Source organism: Ambystoma mexicanum, chromosome 10 (assembly GCF_040938575.1).
Source record: "Ambystoma mexicanum isolate Mex_15411 chromosome 10, UKY_AmexF1_1, whole genome shotgun sequence".
NCBI classification, from domain to species: domain Eukaryota; kingdom Metazoa; phylum Chordata; class Amphibia; order Caudata; family Ambystomatidae; genus Ambystoma; species Ambystoma mexicanum.
Window position 1 is genome coordinate 1,483,953,185 of NC_090932.1, and position 23,635 is coordinate 1,483,976,819.

Consider the following 23,635-nt stretch of genomic DNA (forward strand, 5'->3'; position numbering starts at 1 on the left):
TGGTGGAAAGGGAAATGGAAAATAACAGCATTAAACAACTGGATGAGTGGAAAAATCTAAATATCAAATTACTGAAGGAAATTGATGTTAATATAGAACAGCTGGTTAGAAACCCGGATAGCATATCGAAAAAACTTTTGGAACTGGACTGGATTGCCACAGGTGTATCGGCGAACGGTTATGAAATAACAAAGTCCTTCCCGACAACGGAAAAGAGACTAAACGATATCAGAAGCAACTTGGAAAAATTCCTGGATAAACTCCGTAGTAGGACTTTCCTATGATTTCGTTTGAATCAGTTAAAAACAAATGAAGTTCTGTTCATAAGAAAACAAACCTCTACGAATAAATGCAGATTCTGTAAAAAGGAACAGGAAGTAGAATCAAGCAGGCATCTCCTGCTAGGCTGTGAAGGAACTTCCCAAGCCAGAAAGACGTCCTTGGGGCAAATAATGTCAGCCTTCACAACTTTAACAGAAACAGAATGGTGGAGAATCTTGACAAGTGGTGATGATACCCGATGCGTGATAGGGGTAACCTCTTTTTTTTTAAAGTATCGATCTGGAGCAAAAGGCGGAAGGGACGAGGGAACCCCTTCAAGGCCAAAACTGAAAAACATGTAGGGAGAGGAGGGCCCTATAGCCGTTTGAAATAATGAAAGCAAGAGCTTAAAGTGAAAAAAGAAAAATCACTAGGACTCATTATAACTCAAGAGGTAGAAACAGAGACTCACTATCATCATCATAGAAGAGAAGTCAAATGGCTTGGAACTGGACCTACATAAACAAGGGGTTCTGTTTACGTATTTTACTAGGGAGGGAGGAGGACTTGATTAGTTTGACCCACCCTTCTTTTTAGGTATCAATATGGATATGGATGGACTTAAATGGATTTAGTCTTTTTTTGTAAAAATTGTTAAATCAATTCAAACAAATAAAACAAAAACAAAAAAAAAATCTCTCTTTGAAGCTTCCGGATCCACTCCTTGTGCAGGAAATCTTGACCCTGCTAGAGAAAGGCACTATAGAACTGGTGCCTGTAGCGGAGAGGAACAAGGGACGGACAAGTTCAAAATGGTCACTCTTTCTCAAGTCCTCCAGGCCCTTCTGTTATGCTCACCTGGTATCCACGGGGACGCCACCCAGCCAGCTGGTCGCTGATGCCCTTCCTGATGGTTCCCCTGTGGTCTCGGTGTCAAGGGAATTCTGCCTGGAAAATGAAGACTATGTCAAGGTAAGCAGTTTAATCCCCCACCTCCTTATATTTCCAGCCCCTCCAGGTTCTCTTCTCACCTGGTTGCCGGAATCGGTGGGCTCTCCGTCCTGCTCTCTGGGCAGGGGCGCGTTGGCTTTTGTGGGCACTGGCGTTCCAGTTACTTCACTGACTGCGGCCCTTGTAGTGTCTTTCAGGTAGGTCTTATTGCAATTCATGGCGTCGTATTTCTTGCATGCCTTTTGTCTGTTCTAATGTATCTTCTTATCTCCTCTAGGGGTGTGGAGTGTCCACTCGGAGAACGGGATGTGCTGGTTCTCACTGGGAGATGATGGCGCGCTATAGCGCTCTGATGCGGTAAGGAGGCGCTTTGCGTAGCGCAGCGATGCCTTGTCCTCACTGACCTGTGTTTTTCCCTTTTCGTAGGTCGCGGAGAGTACCCAGCGCAGATGGGGTTTCCGGAGCAGTGCCGGTCGAGAAGTAACCAGCCAGGTAAGTCTTTAAGCGCTTTTATGTTTGTAATGTCTTTAGTACCTCCGTTAATAATGTCTTTCTCCTTTTCTCAGGTCCCTTGATCCGGGCGGCGAACTCCTCCAACAGATATGCCCAGGAGCTGTGAGCAGAGATGGATGAAGATTGCAGGTAAGATTCTGCTGCTAACAATGTTTCTTTGCTTTTTCTGCAGGTCCGGAATTCGTCGGGTTCGCGAGAAGCTGGACACGGTGAGCGTCACGTTGCTAGAAGCAAAGTAACGCGAAGCGTGTCTTCTTGTTCGGGTGTGGTTTAAATAGCCACTGTAAAGTAGTCCAGGTAAAGTACTCCCTAGGCCACCACATCCAAAGCACTAGACGCATAGCTTGGTTCTAGGAACCCAGCTATGTGGATGCCTCCATGTTGGCTGAAAGCCTTAATAAAGTAGTCCCTTAAGCAGATGCCTCTCCCAACTGATGAGCCTGGCACCAAAGGCGCCAGGACTGGCCCCAAGAGGGCTTGAAAAGTGGAAGTCTGGCCTTATTAAAGATCTGAGCCCTGATTCCACCTGGCTTGTGGGCTTGCCAGTGGGGGTCAGGGCTGAGGGTCATGACACCTTCAACTTCAGGATTGGTTGGTGTCTCTGGACCTACAGGATGCTTACTTTCATATGCCGATTCATCCCAAGCACAGAAAGTACCTGAGGTTTGCGGCTGGTGACTTGCACTTTCAGTTTCCGGTCCTGCCCTTCGGATTGACCTTCGCCCGAGGGTCTTTACCAAGCTAATGGTGGTGGTGGCAGCGTATCTCAGGCGAGGGGGGATTCACGTCTACCCCTACCTGGACGACTAGCTGATCCGTGCACGTTCTCCTGAGCAAGCATTGGATCACCTCGGTCTCACCTGCCGCTCCCTCCACAGGCGAGGCTGCTCCCTCAATTTCAAGAAGTCGCATCTGACACCTTCCCAACAACTCCAGTACATCGGGCTGTGTTGGACACGTCCTTGGGGAAGTGCTCGCCTCCGAAGGTGAGGGCGCATCACATTGTGCAGATGGTGGACAAGTTTCAACATGCCCACAGTCTCCCAGCTTTCAAATTCTTAAGGTTGCTTGGCCTCATGGCATCATGCATTTTTATTTTTCTGGTGCCAGAGGCCAGGCTAAGGATGAGATCCCTGCAATGGGTCCTCAAGATGCAGTGGTCGCAGTTCTCAGGCAAGATGTAGGATCCCGTTCAGATTCCAATCTCAGTCTCCCAGGATCTTCTGTGGTGAGCCAACGAATGGAACCTGATGAAGGGGGAGCCGTTTTGGCAACCGTGGCCAGAGGTGACTGTAGTGACGGATGCTTCCCTCACAGGATGGGGCGGTCATTGGTCTCCGTCGGAGTCCAAACTCCACATCATTCTGATAGAGCTGAGGGCCATCAGGCTAGCCCTGAAGGCTTTTCTGCCATCTGTTCAGGGGAAGAGTGTCCTGATCATGACGGACAACACAGTGGCAATGCATTACCTCAACAAAAAGGGGGTGGTAGGGTCAATCACGTTGTGCAGAGAGGCAATGCAGCTTTGGTTCTGGGCCATCCAGCAGGGAATTTCGATCTCGGCAGTTCATCTGGCCGGAGACGAAAATGCGGCGGCGGACACTCTGAACAGGCAGAGCACAATGTCTCATGAGTGGGAGTTGGCTCGGGAAGTCATTCTGGAGATCTTCGCCATTTGGGGAACCCCACAAGTGGACCTCTGCACCACCAGTGCCAACCGGAAGTGCGAGAGGTTCTGCTCAAGGGAATTTCCTCTGAGAGGAGCCTTAGGAGACTCATTCGTAGTGGATTGGTTATTTTCACTGCTGTACGTGTTTCCTCAAGTCCCTGTCATTCCTCAAGTGTTACGGAGGTTCGGTTCCCACATGATCCTCATTGCTCTGGATTGGGCCAGCGAGCCTGGTACCCAGACCTTCTAGAAATGTCCAATGCCCTCCACGCTGTCTTCCCTACCGAGAGGATCTGCTATCGCGAGAGGGGGGTCAGGTTCTCCATTCAGAGGTCAGAACTCTCAACCTTCACACTTGGTATCTGAAAGGTTCAGATATAAGGATTGGGACCTCCCGGATGATTTGATGGAGGTATTGCTTTCGGCCAGGAGGCCAGCAACAAAATCCCTGTACCATTGGCGTAGGTTTTGCGACTGGTGCAGAGGAAAAAATGTTGATCCTTTTCAATGTTCCATTCCTATGGTTTTGTCTTTCCTACTTTCTTTGGCCCACAGGGGCCTTCAAGTGGATACCATTAAAGGTTACCTGGTGGCGCTGTCTATATTTAAGTGCTCGTCTGAAGTATGCTCTTACTTTAAGATTCTTTGATTTCTTAATTTCTTAAATGACTGACTAATGTGTTTCCACCGTCCCCTTTCCAGGTGCCGGTTTGGGATTTGAATTTTGTTTTGAAATTTCTAATGGGTGCTCGGTTTGAACCTTTGCACTCTTGTTCTTTGAGATTATTGTCCTTCAAGACAGTGTTCTTGGTTGCGGTTACTTCCGCTTGCAGAGTGAGTGAATTGCAGGCACTTTCATCTAAGCCGTCCTTTACTGTGTTCCACAAGGACATGGTTGTACTAAGGGTACGTCCTTCCTTTCTACCCAAGGTAGTGTCTGAATTCCATTTAAGCCAGAAAGTGGTTCTTCCTTCGTTCTAGCCTCCTCCTCATCCTGGTAAGGAAGAGGAGTGAATACATAGTTTGGATCCTAGGAGAGCTCTGAGCTTTTATATTTCTAGGATGTCCAGGATCAGAGTGGACGATCAACTCTTTGTGGGATATGCTGGACACCGATTCGGCCAGGCTGTTACCAAACAGACCTTGTCCAGGTGGATTATCCTCACCATTTCTGAATATTTACTGATTGGTGGGGACGGACCCCCTGAAGGGCTGCATGCTCATTCCACTAGGGGCGTGGCTACTTCCACAGCCCTACAACGGGGAGTTCCTATTAGGAATATTTGTGATGCAGCCACTTGGGCTTCTATCCACACCTTTGTTAAACGTTATTCCCTGGATAGAAGCCATGGTCGAGATATGGCCTTTGGTAAGGTGGTGTTTTATTCCGCTATCTGATTGGGTACTCTATATTCCTTTCCCTCGTCCATTTTCTGGTACTACTTTGGGAGTCTGACAAAGATGTGGAATACGTTGGAGGACACAATCAATTTGAAGAATTTTGGGAATTTTGCTGCACTGCGACTCCCTCCTTTTTTGGGGCGTTACTTTTTGCTGTCCATCCCTTTTTTCTTGGCGATTGGTCATTCATTTTTATTTCAATTCGTGGTGCCTCCTTCTACGTATGCCGTATAAGACAGGATTAAAACAGTGCATCCATTGTCAGAAGCAATTCTCAGCAGCTGATCCCCATTATGCCTGCGTCCAGTGTTTGTGTATACATCACCCGCGAGTACCTGTGTCTTTTGCTGTGGGATTCACCCGAGGTCTCTGCGGACCCGTTTTCTCTCCATATCACAGCTGGGACCAGTACCAAAGACGACCAAAGACTTTGTACGGAACAGGAGGGAGGCTGACATCGGTCAGAGGGGGACCATACCTTCAGGTGAGGCATGTGTTTCGGCACCAGCCTTCAGTATCCACGGCGTGTTCACTTGAGAGTACCTCTGGGTGTAAAAAAACGAGTGCCTCCAGGTGGTAAAGTCTAAGTACCTCCAGGAGGGAAAGGGTCTGAAAATATCCACCCGGTACCGGAAGATTTGTATACACCAGACAACATGATTACGTTACCGAGGGAAACCTTTAATGCCTCTGTAATCCGAACAGGCTTGGGTTCCTTCAAAGAGGCTCACGCCTCTGGGGTTGACTCAGTACATTCCAATTGCCCTGTATCTGCTACAGCCAAGACGGCTACTGCATGTAAACCGTCCAGTACTTCGGTCCCGAAAGAGAACATCTTATCCTTGGTGACCACAGTTGAGCCCTCAAGCTCCTTTGTACCTTGGTACCGAAGAAGTCACATAAGGCCTCTCGCAAGAGGCATAAACATTCTCACTCGGTACCGATTCCTTCAAGGAAGCCCAAGCCGAATAAAATCCCCCATTGCATCTATTTATGATTTAATTCCATCCTCGTTTCTGATTCGGAAGACTTTGATGCTGTGAAAAGTGAATTCTCCTCAAATTTTGCCTCAGTTTTCTCCTCAGTCTGAGGACAATTTGGCTCAACCAACTCTGGTTCCAGCATCTCAATTGGAACCAAAGCTGGTTTTAACTAATATTCAAGTGCCTAGACATGTGGTTTTCAGCATTTATAATACAAAACATCAGTCTACCAGGGTTGACTCTTCTACATCACCCTTTACGTTACAAGAACCTAATCCTTCGCAAATGGCAAATGACATAACAAATACAGTACTGGAAACCATGCTTTCTGAGCCCTTAGAAGTTCTGGGTCAACACATTAAAGACTAAATATCTCCTAATATACCTCCTCAGGGATCAGTGCTCACCGATCCTATTCCTGTGCCAATCACTGTCAGTTGACAACAAGGATTCTGCTCCTCTGTCCAAGAAACACAACATTTCCAAAGACACTCACACTGATACAGATGGCGACACCGGTCCGTCACTATCTTAAGTGTTTCATGAGATTATAGCAAAAGCTATGCAGGTCTTGGAAATCATTCCTAAAGATAAACCTGAAACGGCTGGTGTTTTTGGTAAACTGCCATCTCAGCAGCTAAAAATCCACTTCCCCTGGAATTATCTGTTCTAGAGCAAACATTAGGACGTTGGGGAAAACCTCATTCGGATCCTCACATCTCTAAAGCCTTAGACACCAAGTATAAGGTGCCTAAGGAAGAGCCTTTGATACTTATGGGAAATCTTCCAGCATAATCTGCGGTAGTTTCAGTTGCCCTAGGCACCAAGGGAAAAGGGCCTTCTCTGTCTCCAGCCTCAGTTCTGGATTGGAATGCAAAATCCTCGGAGGCACAAGGTAAAAAAGCCCTACACTAATGCTACCTTACAACTCAGGCAAGTAAACATTGCTACAGTTTTAGCGGGATTGAATATCCTTATTTGGGAGAACCTGGAGCGCTTTACTGACATGCTCCCTCAGGAAGCCACTGATGAGTTTTCCTTTTGGATTTCAGAAGGTAGTGGGGCGCTTATCCAACAGCATCAAATGGTTAAGGTCCTCACTGATACAACAGCAAGAGTGGTCACTAATGCAGAATGCCTGCGTAGACACGCATTTTTATCAGCCTCTTTCTCTTCACCAAGATATTCTAGAGAAAGTTCTCAAACTTCCTTTTAACGGCAAAACACTTTTTGATACATGTCCTTCAAAAATGTAAATCCAGTGTCACTGCTGCTAAAACCCTTCGCTCAATTTCGGTGAAACAACCATATCACCAACATTTTAAGTCGTTCAAACCACGCTCTCAAGGGAATAGTGGTCCTGCCACATCCACAAAATCTTATTACTTCACAAGAACAAAAGAAGACTATTTAACTTAATCCCGGGGACGTACATACCTTGTGGTCCAACTATTATCAAGGAGCATACATCCCTGGTAGCAGGAAGGATTTCCAACTTTCTTCCTCATTGGGAAAGCATTGTTCAAGGAATGGGTTTTGAATATTATTCGACACGGTTACTTCCGGCTATTCTCCCATCCTCTTCCCCCGAAGCTCCAAAAATCACCCCCAGAGCTCCTGGTAGAGATCCAAAACCTCCTTTCCTTAGGAGTGATAGAATTGGTTCCACAAGAGAAATTAGGTTGGTGGTTTTATTCCTGTTACTTTCTAATCCCAAAGAAAACCATCCGGATCCAGCCAATTCTAGACCTCTCAAATCTCAACCAGTTTCTGTTAATCAAAACCTTCAACATGGTTACCATTCCTCAGATTCTATCCTCTTTTCATCTGAACAATTGGATGGCATCTATAGATCTACAGGATGCTTACCCACATTCCCATCTTCAAATATCAGTTCACCATATGAAGGTCTCATTACCAGTTCAGATGTCTGCCCTTCTGCTCCCAGGGTATTCAAAACACTTCTGGGAAAGTGTCATCTTACCTTCAGATAAGGACAGTACATCTATATCCTTACCTACACGACTGGCTCATCAAGGCCCAGTCTCTGGAGGAATTGCTTGAAAAGATGCAATTAACATGCCACACTCTTTTCAACCTAGGATTTTCCATAAATGTGGCAAAATCCAAACTCATCCCTTCACAATAGATCCAATTTCTAGGAGCAGTAATAGATACTACTCTACAGAAAGCCTTCCCTCCCCCAGAAAGGGTGGGAGCAATTCAACAACTCATCTCGAAATTCCAAACACATCAGCTTCTAACAGCTTGGTGGTTTCAAAGACTCTTGTGGCTAATGGCCTCTTGTATGAACCTAGTTCCCTTTGAAAGGCTCCATATGAGAACAGTTCAGTGGCATCTTGCCTGCAACTGAAACCAACTATTGCATTCTCAGGAATTTCAAATTAAATTCCAAAGCAAGTTCAGGACTCACTAATCTGGTGCAACTCCCCAAATAACCTTTTAATCAGGTCCCATTTTCAGCCTCCCATTCACCAAATAGTTATTACAACATACTCATCCGAGTATGGTTGGGGAGCCCATTGTCAAAGTCTAACCGCACATGGCCTTTGGTCTTCTCAAGAAAAAAGGTACCACATTAATGCCCTGGAACTAATAGCCAGATTTTTCCTTCTAAAATCATTTCTTCCCTCACTTCAAGGAAAGGTGGTGAACATTCTCACAAACAATACCACTGCAATGTTCTTTATCAACAAGCAGGGGGGGTACCCATTCCCTCCCCATGTCTCCTTGCAGAGAAGATTTGGTATTGGGCCATTCAGAATCACATTTTCTTGTTGGCGTCCCATCTGGTGGGAAAGGCAAACAACCTAGTAGAGAAACTGAGCAGGTTACAGTCTGCTCTGCACGAGTGAGAGCTCAAACCATCAGTAGCAAAGAAACAATTGTGGGGCCATCCTTCAGTAGACCTCTTTGCCAAACAGCACAACACTCTGGGCCTGATTCATGGAATCCTATGGGATTGTGCTATTATAAAACACTTCCATGAATCAGGCCCTCTGTCCTCAGTTTGCATCAAAGCAAGGGCAGGGTCTTCAGTCCCTGTGAGATGCTCTACATCTAGATTGGTCGAACCTAGCACTTTATGCTTTTCCACCTCTGCCATTGATACACAATACATTGCTCAAATACAAGATAGCACAGAATCTAACAATGATTCTTATAGCTCTGTTCTGGCCTCGCCAGATTTGGTTTCCAGACCTCCTGGAGTTAGTGGTGACTTCCAAATTAGATCTCCCATCATCAAAAGATCTGTTGACTCAACAGAAAGGGCAGGTTCTTCATCCCTCCCCTCAATTGCTGAATTTGAAGGCTTGGATGCTGAAAAAATAGCCCTCTCCCACTTACAATTGTCGGTACAAAATCTAACAATCATGTCAGCTTCCAGAAAAGCTTCTACGATGAAGCAATATCGTAGCAAATGGTTACGGTTCTGTCACTGGGCCCTAGGCGGCGACCATAATCCTCTAGAGGCTTCTATTGATAATGTCATGTCCTTCATGTCTCATCTAGTTTCCACAGGTGTCAAAGTAGACACTTGCAATCATTACTTATCGGCTATTGGAGCATACCTAAACAGAGAACATAAGTCCTTCTCACTCTCAAACGAAGCTATTCGTAGGAACTTTGAGGGCCTTCTTTATTTACATCCCCCCTATTCATGAACCACCACCTCAGTAGGATCTCAACGTAGTTGTGTCAGCTCAAATGCAAAAACCATTCAAGCCTATGGCATCATGCGAATTAGAACTTCTATATCAGAAAACTGCATTTTTAGTAGCCATTATTTCGGCTAGAAGGATTGGAGAACGGCAAGCTCTCACCTCAAAGGAACCTTATATAGTATTCCATAAGGGATAAAGTAGTCCTTCGTACGGTCCCCTCCTTTCTACCAAAGGTGGTTTCCGATTTTCATCTGAATTAAGAAATATGCCTTCTTGTATTTCTTTCTAGGCCACATGCTACCACAGCCGAGAAGATATTACTTAATCTAGACGTTGTAAGAACTCTAAAATGTTATTTAGAGAGGACCAAACTGTTCAGGAAAGCAGACCAGCACTTAATTACTTACAATATTCTATCTCCTGGCAATAAAGCAGCTAAAGCGTTCATTGCCAGATGGGTTGTCTCCTGTATCTCCAAGGCTTATGATATGAAAGGGCTTGTGACTCCGCAGAGACTTCGGGCTCATTCCACAAGAGCCAAGGCAGCATCTGTAGCCTTTACTAGGCATTTTCCCATTATAGGACTCCGTAGAGCTGCTACCTGGGCTACCCCTCTTGCCTTTTGCAAGCACTAAGCTATGGCTACATCCTCTAGAAATTATGCTAAATTTGGCGAAAGTTGCTCCGCAACTTGTTTGCTTGAATTCCGTACATGCTGTCTCCTCCACCCTTTCTTATTCTCAGGCTTTTTAGTTTGGTCCCAATCAGTTGGGAAGGAGGGAGAGCCAGGACGAAAAAGAAATGAAAAATTACCTTCATCGTGATTCAGGTTCCCTTAGTCCAGGCTCTCCCTCCTTCACAACACCCACCAAGCCATCCCCTATAGTAAGCATACACTTAAATTCTGCTGCCATCGGCAGAACCACAGGAACTGGGTGTGGAGCGTTGGTGACATAGGGGGTAAGGTGTGGACCCGGCGCACAGAGGGACGCATGCATGACGTGGACCCTACACCTTAAATGTTCTTAAAGTGACAGTTCTTTTGCAGCCAGCTTTTTCCAGCCCACCTGCGGATGCAGGCGTTCCCAACCAGTTCTGAAGAAGGGAGAGCCTGGACTAAGAGAACCTGAATCACCATGAAGGTAATTGTTCATATCTAATGCATACAACTTATCAAGTTAAACTACTTTCATGTGAATACAATGCCAGTAAAATAGATCAGCGGGTTGATAGCTCGCTGTTGCGATCTGTCTGTGATCTGCAGGTCCCAGGTACGAATCCCGCCATGGCCAACTCAGCCTTTCATCCTTCTGAGGTCCATAAATAAGTACCAACTTCAACTGTGTTTTGTATGTAAATATGTTCTATGTAAATCACTTTGGGGTAAGCTGTGAGGGAGTCAGAAATACGAGACAGGACAACTTGATCGAGGTTTTTCACAAGTAGCCATTTTGTTAAATCATAAGGGTGTGACAAATACCTCGCTTTCCCTAACCTAACAAGGATTTACCTGCCTGTAAAACTAAGACTAAATGAAAACACTCCAATATCAAAAGATAGCTTTCACCCACACTTATACATAGAACAAAATCATATAGGTATTTATATGGCTGTTCCAAACCCAAAAAATAACAGTTATAATCAACCACAAACTTTATAAATATTAAGTATCCTTGTAACCAGGGTCGTATCCCCTTCCCTGGGATTTATGCAGGATTTTCCAAATAAAAGTCTCAAGTAGTAAAGTTAATTTCAATACTCAAGTTCTGCTTCAAGGGCAACACAAAGCTCCTTACAGCAGCCAAGTTTTGCTTCCATCACAAAGTTCCTTTCAATAGCCGTGTTCTGCTTCCAACCCAAAGTTCCTTTCAATAGCCAAGTTCTGCTTCCGACACAAAGATCATTCCTGCCTGAGGGTTTCACTTGGCACTTGGATTGTTTTAGGATTAAGCAAGGTTCAATACTCTTCAGAATAAAGTTTCCACAAGCTCTTGTTTATCAAACCAAAAAAGTCTTTGGGGGTCATTACAAGTCAGGCGGTAAGGGATACCGGACACCGGTAAGGAGACCGGTGACGGTAATCCCTTACCACCCGAATCCGAGGTCCCTTGGAGGGAACCGTAAAGGACGTGTGGTCTGATCACACGTTCTTTACGGGAGCTGTTAAGGGACCTTGGAGCTAATAATGGGCTCGCAATTAGCGGGCCCTTTATTAGCGCCTTCCCATTGAGCCCTATGGGGGCTCAAATGGGAATGGGGAATGGCTTTTGGAGTGGGGACTTACCAGGTCCGCCTAGGGCGGAATGTCCTGGTAAGTCCCCCCTCCACCAGACCAGACCCGGACCAATTTTGGAGGCAGCCATGGTGCTAATAGCACCATGGCTGCCTCCAAAGTCGGAATGAGGCCCTATGTCTTCACACTTTCCATGCATATTTCAATATAACTTCTCCTCTTTGGAAAAGATAATTACTTCACATTTCTTATTTATAAATAACAATGTTTACATCAGGATGGTTTTACCACAGTTCATCAAACACATGAGTGACCTTGCCACTTTCTTTCCACCACAACCTTTTACCATAATGCAGTACTTCAATATCTTCTTCCTGGTCCACTAAACTGCCAGGACTACCACTAATAATCCCTTTCCTGGTATACTCACCTGCCAGGATAAAACTCCTGCTACTACTACTACTACTACTACTACTACTACTACTACTACTACTACTACTACAAGTACTCTGTGGTGAGGCTTACTTCAGGCTTTAACAAAGTCTTGGACTTTCAACAACATTGAGATTTACAACTTCTTGTCAAGGGCCAGATTACTGGGGCGCAGTTTACCGGTTACTGATTGTGTACTTCCTTTCTTTTTCTCCTTGGAGGCACTGACTCTCTGGGTTTCCAGAATGGATCGGGGTCAGTGTAGGCAGGAGACCCTGTCCCCTTCTAATCCAGGCAGATGTGAACCCGGATAAGGTTGAGACCAGTTCCCCCACACCACAGGCTAAAACGCTCCCTGGATTTAACGTGATGTGAAGGCAGCGAGACTTCAGGGATCCCACTGGACCGGGGAGCGAGATGATGACTATACACCAGAGGAGCCACCCACTGGCAGGTTCAAGAACCAAGATAGGAAGAAGAGAAAAGATAAAGGGTAGCAGACACGGTAGGTCAGGACAAGGAACCAAGAGCAGGGACAAGAGGAAGAAAAGGCAAGGCAAGAGACAGACAAGTTACCAGCTCAGAGCAGCGTTAAGACGCACTGGGGAAGAAGCCGGCAGCCTTTTATCCTGGCCCTGGTATTTCAACCACGTCTGTGGTTTCCTAGGAAACCCATAGCAGCTGCCCAGAAGGGAGTCAAGTGATTGGAGCCCAGAGGGTTGCAACATGATGGCGATACCGGGTAGATCTGACCCCGAAGGGAACCCGCTCCATTAGTGCCATCCAGAACCACTGTTGGTGCTGTCCAGTGACCGCATGCGCCCAGGAAGCGTCGGCCTTGAATCGGCCACCCACACCAGCGGTAGTACAGGTCCAGGATCCGGCATGTGAGTGGAGTGGGCGGTGCGGCAGCCGATGGCGGTAGCACGTAACACTTCCTCCCAAAGGATACAACACCCATTGATGCTGTTTGTTCTACTGATTTAGTTACCACATGTAATGCAGGTTATTTTCCTTTCCCCCTTGATACCTTACACAAGGAGGGCTTCTCTCCTGCCACCTTTGGGTTTCCACTATTAGATCAGATAACTTCTGATAATATCTCCTATTCAAGTTTCTCCTTTTAAGAAAGCCGTTTCCCCTTTTATTTGTAATGGCCTTTTGTTGGTTAAGGCAATACTGGTTGTTATCTGGCTTTTAAATATCCTCTGCTTTGCTTTGGAAATGTTGGTTATAATCTTGATTCAGTATTACCCTCTTTATTTGGGTAAGGCTAGTTACAGTGTTTCTTAAATATTGTCCCCTCTTTAATTGGGCAATGATAGTTGCACACTTTCTCCACTCGTTTCCTTTCAATATGAGTATTGCACCAAAATTACTTTCCTTCATTATTTCGGTATTCAAAAAGTTTGTAAGCAGCCAGCAGTCTATTGAAGAGCGCCGCGGGGGTCACCTATCAAAGGCCAACTCACCGGTCTCTCCATGGGCGTCTGTTCAACTCACTGCCTCTGCTGCAACCTCTTCCTCATTTGTCGGGTACAAAGCTTCTGACAGCTCTGGTCATGTTCCCATAGTCTGCCCCTCTCACAACAAGAGCCTGTGTTGCTCCTCGCTTTCTCCGGTACTTGCAAAGCACCCGTGTAGGGCATAGGATAAGGATAGCTTCTCTCTTCCACGGGGCAGCCTGTCATAGCACCACTTCCCGCTGCGTGACTTCTGCACTTCAGGCTTCTAACTCCTACGACTCTCTCTGCACCATAATTCGCTACAAACACAGTAGTGGTCCCGGGGTCTTCGGTTCTCTGCCTTTGCTGCATACACAGCTTCAGGCTACTTCTCCTACTGATTCTAATGGCCTGCACCAGAAGGGGCCTTAAATTATCAAAAGTCTTTTTCACGTGTGGGTCATTAGAAACACTAGACTGCATTTTGCACTTCTGTGTCTCTGAGCCCCTCTTCCTCGTCCCAGTACCTGGAGCCTAATGGGACTTGAAGTCCCTAATGTTCTTATTCCCCTTTATATCAAAGGCTTCAATTCTAACCTCATCTAACTTATTCTGTTTATAGAATACATCTCTAGGTAAGGGTTTAAGAGGAATGAATAGTTGGTACTTGTTTTCACAGCTCAAACCCAAGGGTGAATCACATTTATTAGAATCAATGGTATTGATGTTCTGCTCATTATATGTTCCAATCTCATGTTGACCATAAGGGTTTTTACTACTAACACTTTGTGTGTTTTTGGGAAGGGGTGCCTTACTCTGACAAGACACCATTAGGTATTCTGGCATTATGGAAACTCCATCCTCCGAAGAAGGTGCATATTGCGTCTCTCCTAATGGAGTCACCCTATTCCCTTGGTGGCATTCTCTTCCCAGGTGATCCACCCGGCTAATGGCAGGGTGAGGATCAGGTAGTGGCTGCCTTCCTCAGGCCACCCGGAGGAAATATTAGGCTGGGATTCTGTGAGGACTCTGCAGGATTCATCACAAAGCATTATATGAGTAACACATCATTATCGTTACAATCTATATTTTTTATATTAAATCTGTCTATTCAAGGTTTCTGTATTTCAACTATAATTCACTTAAATGGAAGATATGAACTCTAAATACGACCAGGAGAAGAAAATTGTGTTCCGTTATTATGAAGATGACTAAATGGTTGAACAATGTCAGCTAACAATTTGCTCTTGCTACAAATAGGAGGAATATGTATTCCCTTCCGTACAAAGGAAAGTTGAGTGTTTTGACAGAGTAGTAATGATTATGTAATGTTTGATTGGTTTGTCATAATAACAAATACATATTTCTTAACAGGAAGGTTCCACGTTGGAATACAGTGCTCCATCTGTAACGGATAGTGTGAGTATGACAATTTACTTTTTCAATGATGCAAAGTAATCCATTTAATCACTGTAGTAGTTTTATTGACACATACCTTTGCAAACTGATTTGGATGCTTTGCTTCCAAACACTAATGTGGAAGGAGAGTGCAGCATATGTGGGTTTTAATTGACAGACTTTATTTCATAAATACAAAATAACTACTTTTTATCCTTTCTGTATCACATCTAGGGCACTTTTACATTAACTGTCCTGTGTGGTGCAAACTTAGATTGTTAGATATCATTTCAATGTTATTTTGTTCCAGTGGTGCCAAATTGCAAAATGCATTATTCAGATGATAGTCTGTAAAACGAAATTGTGCATATGGCATGAGAGATTAACTCACCACGCCTGAATTTGTGTACCAACTTTACAAGGATGTAGCGGACTTAAAAATAAACGTTTATTGTACTAAAGGGGTTGACCTTTGTGGAAATAAGATTGGTAAATCAAATCATCCATCTTCAGTCACATTAGGAAGGTAGTTGCCATTACCTCTGGGTGTGAACCTTCTTAATCCAGCCATATCAAATCATTATTTTTATTTAGCCCCTAAAACCATTCCCAATATTCAAAGCTCCTCCTCACACACTTCTGATACCTGTCTAAATCTACTATTACCGGCATTCTCAAGACAAGCTTTGAAAGCACTTTCAGCAATTGAACTAAAATGCAGAAAACAGAAAGGAACAATGAACATTTTCACCACCTTAACGCTCAACGTCAACTCTCGACTAATACACAATTCTGCTTCTAACAATATTGTAAGATTAGAGCTCAATGATAATCAGAGAAGGCATTGTCTGCTTCCAGAAAGAGTCCCTCCATTCCGGCAAACGACTACCCCATCTCTATCACCCCTTTCGTGGGCAAACTCCTGGAGAAGCTGGCTATCTCTCAGCTCACACTCCACACGGAATCTGCTGGTTGCCTCCATGACCATCAGTCTGGCTTTAGAGCTTCCAGAGGCACGGAAACTGCTCTTCTGAACACCTGTGAAGACCTGCTCTCAAATTTTGACACTAACACCTCCCCCTGTCCTCATTCTTCTTGACCTCTCCTCTGCCTTTGACACGGTAAACCACAACATCCTGATTGCACGTCTCCATGACACCCTGGTAATCCCAGGTCAGGCTCTGGCGTGGTTAACCTCCTTCCTTTCTGACCGCCCATCCCAGGTGGAACTTTGGTCCTTTCTCTCTACTGTAACTCTTTCAACCTGTGACATTCCCCAGGGTTTTAACCTTTCCCCCTGGTTCTTCAATGTCTACATGGCTGCCCTGGAAGATGTGATTGCCACCTTCATCTCTAACTTCCAGTGTTATGCGGATGACATGCAACTCTCCTAAAGGCTACCCTCAGCCACCTCCTCTGCCTCTCCCATATCTGACTGTCTGTCCAAAATTCAGTCATGATGTGCTGCAAACAACATCTGCCTCAACGCCAGTAAGACTGAGATAATTTGCATAGGGACTCCTGCTCCCGCTTTCCCACTCTCACTCTGGCCGGCCTCCCTTGGCCCTGTGCCCACACGCACCTGCGAGGCAAAAAACCTTGGGGTCATCTTTGACTCCACTCTCTCCTTCTCCACTCACATTTCAGACATTTCTAAAAAGTCCAACTACCAGCTGTACGTCTTCGGAGGTACTCTTCCTTTTCTCACCTTCCCCCAGCGGCTCAGTGTCTCCAGAGCCCTGGTTCTCTCAAGGCTTGACTGCTGTAACAGCCTCTTTCTCAACCTCCCTGCCTCGGCTTTGTGCCCTCTGCAACTCATCCAGAACAGAACCGCAAGACTTTTCCTTGGCCTCAAGCCCAGGGACCGCATCTCTCTGGCACTGAAATGCCTCCACTGGCTCCCTGTAGCTGCAAAGATCAAGTTCAAGACTGTCTGCACTGTTCACAAGGCTTTCTGGGGCCTGTGACCTACTTATCTGGTACAATGCCTACCTAAATACTGTCCTTCCCAAACCCTCCGCTCATCTACCTCCAACCATCTGCGGGTGAGCCGGTTCTCCATCTGAGATTTGGAGGGCGATCTCTATACTGAGCAGGGGCCTCCCTCTGGATTAGCCACCCTCTGTCTTGAGTCTGATCTCCTTATGTTCCGGAAACTCCTCTACCCTGATAACCTCTCGCTCTCTTCTATATCCCTCTCTCCCTCCTTTTCCACACAGCTTGCTGACTGGCCGCCGGGTATCCCTCAGAGTCTCACAGGTCCCTGGAACTCTCGCCAGTCCTCTCGCACTTGCCCCTGGGCCTACACTTGCCTCATTGTTACTGTACTTGGTCAATGACCCATGAGAGTGGCATCTCTCAGCACTTTCCCCAGTTTGAATTGACTGGGAGCACTTGAACTCCCCCCTGCCCCTTCTGCACTTGTCCTCCCACTCCCCTCTTTTGTACCGTCTGTGCACTTGCACGATCAAAACATACTGTGACTTGGAGATCGTCTATCTTCCCTGTCTCCCCTCCTTGCATAGTGGCGCCTCAATGCACTTGGAAAAACTGCAGAATCGTCATCAGACCTATTTGCTGTTATCTACACTGTTAATTATATTATATGCACGTACTCTCCCTGTGCAGACTTGTATCGTTCAGAAATTCAAGGGCTCTGAATGACTGTTTTTTTCCCCTTGTTCCCTCCCTCCTTGAGCGCTTTGAAACACTTGCCTTGTGTATAGGCGCTTTACAAATAGACATTACCATACCATGCTATTACCATATAGTATAGTTGTCAGGTGTTCCCAAAAACACCAGAGGCACATTTGAGGATGGTGATGTGTTGGTAAATACGTTCATGTATTGGATTTGACACGTTAGAGCAGGGGTCTGCGCTATGCGGCTCTCCAGATGTTTTGTAGTACATCTCCTATGATATCTCACCATTAACTATGAAGGGTATTGCTGGTGGGAATTGTAGTCCAAAACATCTGGAGATCCAAAGGTTGCAGACCCCTGCATTAGAAGTTGTTTATTTGTGATTGTGGTTTGAAGTGACATTGGGCCTCATTAGAAGTTTACCGGTCCGGTAACAACGGTGCTGGTAAGCTACTGGCAATGTTGTTACCGGCCCGGCAAACTACGAGGTCTGCGGGCAGATGCCTTTCCGCCCGCCAGGTCTGACCTGCTGGGCAGAACGGCACCCGCTTGCAGACCTTGACGGATGCACCGGCACCTTTCATGAATGGTGCCGTTGCATCCTTCCTCCCCATTCCCATTGAGTGCAATGGGACTCGAATGGGAATGGGGAGTCATTTTTTCCGGTGCCCGGCAATGGGGAATTACCGGGACCGCCAGGGCTGTAATGCCCAGGTAGGACCCCATTTCCGGGCGCCGGAAACAAAATGACTCCGGCAGCAGCCGTGCTGGTATTTACCGGCACGTCTACCGCCGGACTCATAAGGAGGCCCATTGTTCAGGCAACCAGAGTTATTATTGAGAATGATCCGGATTTTGATTTTATTCCATTGTCATCAAATAGTATTTCTGAAGGATTATATTTATTGGTCTTTAGCTTTTTGCCTTATTCAAGGAGCAGCATACAATTCTGTAGTTTGATGTAGTTTAACTCCTTTTATGTTATGATGTCTGTCAAACCAGGCAGAATCTTTGGAAATTGCAATGGGAAAGAAGAAGAATCCTCGCCCACTAATGTACCCAATGTGAGGTGATATTTTCCTTCCCCTTCAATCTCTTGTCAATTCTTGTCAAATTTTTGCTTTGTAAGAAACATGAGTAATATCAATTTCAAGGAAAGCAGGTTTTATTAGGTTTATAATTCCTGAAATAAAAGGGGGAAAAGAATGGCTAAGTGGTGGCCTACTTATTTGTGTAATAATTGATTTGAATGCTAAAATTGAATCTGTTTCTAGAGACAATCATGGATTTTAATTAATGGATGACTCTGTTGGGAAGGTGTGAGCCCTTTAAAAATTGGAGGGCTTCCAGACTGGCAGAGGCATGTGAAATTGCATGTGGAAAAGAACAGTCTGTACATTTCAGGTGGCCGAGGACAGAGATGGGCATACCACCTGGACACATATAAGGGTGCTGAGGCTAGAGTGGAGAGGGGCAAAACCCCTGGAGATTGGGATAGCTGAGGGCAGAATCGGCACATTGGGGAGTTGAGTTTTATGATTGTGATTGCCTGTCACAGTAGCTCCGGCTGGGTGGCTACTTCCAGGTTGTGAGCTCCCGCCCCCTGCTTGATATAGGGTACAGGGGGATTCTGACCAGTCATCTATTCACCACCACTAAGTCACAAGGGAGCAACGACGGCTGACGTTATGTGGAGAGTTGGGCATCAGTGTAGTGGTGGGCTTGGGGAGCAGTGGGAACCCTACACAGGCACACGATTGGTGGTGCAGAAGCATGTCTAAATCACATAAAGGGGGGAAGCAACAGTCAAAACTGCCATTTGAGACCCACAGTCAAGCTAAAAATAACACAGCAATGGAGGACTCTCCTAATGGGAGTTCTCAGTCTTCGTCCCTGGATCCGAATGCGGCGTTTAATGACATTAAGGCAATGTTCAATCAGCTCCATGCCGGGATACAATCATTAGACAGAAAGATGGATACTTTAACATACAAAGTGGACCACATGCGGGTGCACTTGGATAGGCACAGGGAGAGGCTGGATGAAGTTGAGGGCTGAGCTTTTGCTGTGGAATATGAATCTGTGACCGTGACACGTGACCTCCTTCAGGTTAAAAAGGCTCTTAAGGAACTGGCTGCAAAACAGGAAGATTTAGAGTTGTGTTCCAAATGGAACCATCTGAGGAATCTTTAGATCAAAGTTCTGGATTGGCACTTGGTGGTGCGGACTTCTCAGTGGTCTTCACTGTGGAAAGGGCACACTGAATGGCTAGTGGGAGAAATCCGATCCCAGGAGCACCGGTGAGACCAATCATAGCCCACATGTTGAATTATCGGGATAGAGACCTAACCATGCAAATATCCAGAGAGAAAGGGCCATTGTCATATAAGGGTAGCTCTATCCGGCTTTTCCCAGACTTTTCGGACAAGGAATAGGCATCCAGGTGGAAATACATCGATGTCAAACGATTGAGGGACATGGGGCTGAAATGCTCCATGCTCTTCCCAGCTAAACTTAGAGTGGAAAATTAGTGGAGGGTAATGTTTTTTTTCAAACTCTGAATGAGACCAATACCTTCCGTGAACCGTTGCAGACAGCTCTGAGACGCAGAGGCAATAATGATCATGAAGCAGACTTCCTGTGAAACATAAAAGTGAGCCGATACTGGTTGTTTGTTCCTGGATAATGGAGTTGAAGGTTGCAGGAGTGAAGAATATACTGTTGAGGGGTGTTGAGGTGGCTGGGAGCTGTAGAAGCCCTTGTGCGAGAGCATATGACAGTTACTGGTTTTGCGTGGGGATGGCAGTTGGGGTTGCCGGGAGCAGAAGTGTTGGGATATTATTTAGTTGAGATGGTGGTTACGGGGGATCGCCCTCGCTCAAAACTTAGTTTATCGCTCTTGCATGGGATGGACATGTTGGGGAAAGTGTCATATGCAAGAACACTCAGAGACTGCTGTGAGTGAAGTAGATAACCATGGGTTGAGCACTCAAAAGTATGACATGAAATGCTAGGGTGTTGAACTGCCTCTCTAAGTCTTGCAAAGTGCTGCTGTACATGAAACGACATCAGATCGATATAGCGTTCATCCAGGTGATGCATTTAACAGCATTGAGTGAGGTGCGATTTGGGCAGGGATGGAGCGGTCACTGCTACCTCTTGTCCCATTCCTCCTATTCCTCCTATTCCAGAGGGGTCTGCATACTGTTACATAGCTCAGTGGGGTTCCGATTGACAAAGGTGGTTTGGGACCAGGAAGGGCGGGCACTATTGGTAACGGGGTCTCTGTATGGTCAGGTAATTACCTTTGTTAATTATTACGGTCCTAATCTGGACACGGTAGACACTTTGGAGTGTATAGCTCAGCAACTTGACAAAGGTGATGGAATTTGGGGATTTCTCAGGTCTGAAAATCAATGCAGCAAAATCAGTGCTTTTCCCACTCACAGAATTCACAGATAAATTTGCAGACGAGTTTGGATTTCAGTGTCACATGAGTTATACCCGATATTTAGGGATAGATATTGCGTGTTCCCCTGAGGTTTTGTATAAGCAGAATTATGAAAAGGTATTGGAACACAGCCAAAAGATGCTAAGTAAATGGATGAGTCCCCCACTTAATCTCTCGGAAGAATATCGTTGATAAAAATGGTCTTGCTTATGTGCTTTCTTTGTGTTTTTGAACATTCCTATAGCGGTTTTGAAGTCGTATTTTCGGGAAGTGCAGTCTGAAATATCTAGGTTTATCTGGGCTGGCAAGCAGGCGCGTATATCATGAAAGAAACAAGTTGCGCCTTTAGATCAGGGGGGCTAGCTTTGTCGGACTTCGAGTTGTAGTATAAGGGTGGCTCAAACGGGATTTCTAACATATTGGTTTGACAGAGGTGCGGAAAGGAGACATGTAGAAATGAAAAGGGCGCTGTCGGCACCATTCTTGTTAAGAGCGATCATATTAACTGGCCCTGGAAGGTTCTCTAAAGTAACAAACATGGTGGAGTTGTCTTGCAGATCATCGGTTCGCATTGAGGACATGGGGGTTTCTTTACTCTCCTAAGCTTCCGTTCACCCACGTTTCAGGGCTGCCGTTGACTAGTGAGCTTGGATATGAACAGTGTATGAAACGGCTGGGTATAGCATGTTTTCACAACCTTTTCCCTGATGCACAGTTCCTGATTGTGGATTGGCTGCGGAGTAAAGAGGTCATTACACCTTTGGATTTTTTTCTGTACTTCAGGTTGAGGGACTCCCTGAAGAGTTTATTCTCCACCTTTCTGGACGAACCGGAGGTAGCCGCTATTCTGGATGGAATCTTAGGAAGGGAGGGAACTGGTAAGATTGTATCAGATCTCTACCGCAAAGCACAAGAAGTTAAGCTGGGGTGGGCAGAGTCATCTCAACGACACTGGGAGGACTCTCTGGGTGATGCTATACCTGATGAGATGTGGAAATACTATTGTGTGCAGACGAGGAAGGTTGCCCTTAATGTAGGTTCAAACTAATTCATGTTAAGTGCCTCCACCAATTCTATTATACCCCAGCGAAATGACACAAATTGTTTCCAGATACCTCAGATGAATGTGCCCGGTGCGCCGCAACGCTGGAAGGTTTTCTACACGTGGCATGAAGCTGTCCTTCAATATTTCATTTTTGGGGGGAGGTGATTGGAAGATTGAGTGATATTATAGGAGAGATGATGATACCTGATCCGAAAATGGCACTACTAGGATATACCAAGCAGCTTACTGGGCAGGTGCAGAAGCTGACTGGACTATTGTTATTTTTGGCTAAAAGGAGAGTGGCAATGGTGTGGGGAAGAGCGAGAAGTCCCACATTGGTGCAGTGGAAGAAAGATATTCTTCATTGCAACAAAATGGAAATGGAACATGGGGAATGGTTCACCCTTGTGCTAAGCTCAAAGATATTTGGGGTCCTTATAAGTGCTATCTTGTTCTGCAGGCCCAGGAAAGGGAAAATTGCTCTGAAGAGATGTTTTGAATACATACTTATTGCAGTCATGGAGGGATTTGGTGTACACTGTATATAAAAAGGAGAGAAGGACCATTGAGGAGCGCAGTATAACTGTACACTGTGATATCGAGAATAACATGAGGATATAGATGTTTAATTTATAATGACAATGGGATATTTGATTGAGCTGAGCTACAGGGGTAAGAGGGGCCAGAATCACTTAACTACTGTCTTGTTTGTTATTGTTCCAAATTGATGAAAATAATAAAAAGAGTTAAACAAATTAATAAAAAGCCCTCCAATCATGATGGAATGTGGAAATCTTTCCGATTTTTGAAAAGGGTGATAGCAATGACCAGGGACTTATCGCAGGATGTCTCTACTTGATGGCATTGGTAAAGTGTACGCATAAGTATTAGTCACAAGGCTAAATCGGTAGGTGGTGGGAAGATCCTTGATGAGGTACAAGGCAGCTTCTTTAAAGGAGTTGGCCCAATTGAACACGTTTTTAGATATTAGATTTTTCAGAAGTATGTGGTTAATGTTAATGTTATGTTAATGTTAAAGGACATTTGTACTGCGCACTATCACCACCGTAGTGGTCTCTTGGCGCTCTGGCAGCTCTGAAAAAGGAGGGGGGTTGAGTTAGTGGGAGGAAGCAGGAAAAATGCAAGAGAGCAGTGATGTGCTGTTGGCGGCCTCAGCCCGGTGGGTCCGTTGGCTGGGCCTGGGGTGTTTGCGGCCGGTAGTCGTCGTGACTGTTGTGCAAGGCTATGTGTGTTTTGTTTTGTTGTTGCAATGTAGTGAAGTTTGTGTGGTTTGTTGTGCTGTAGGTTTTGGTTGTGTTTGGTTTGGAGTTTGAGAGGTGTATGCAGAAAGGGAAGTTGTTAGTAGGGTTGGTTAGTTTTCGTCTCTATCCTGAATTGAAGCGCTCGGCTGGCGTAGTCTCCCCTGTTGCGGCTCTGTCCTGATCTGGGTCTGACTGGCCTACAGGTTCCTTACTTCTCTGGCCCCCACCTCTAACATGCTTTCTCATGGCTCCCCTTATCCTC

General features: G+C 45.6%; 1 protein-coding gene across 1 annotated transcript in view; it reads left to right on the top strand.

Annotated features, from left to right (window-relative positions):
- The window catches only part of CFAP251 (cilia and flagella associated protein 251), a 1,318,836-nt gene that overhangs the window by 606,308 nt on the left and 688,893 nt on the right, over positions 1–23,635 (top strand). Inside the window, exon 9 of the mRNA XM_069619593.1 lies at positions 14,949–14,993. Within this exon, the coding sequence (XP_069475694.1) occupies positions 14,949–14,993 (45 nt within the window). The remainder of the gene's footprint in view (positions 1–14,948; positions 14,994–23,635) is intronic.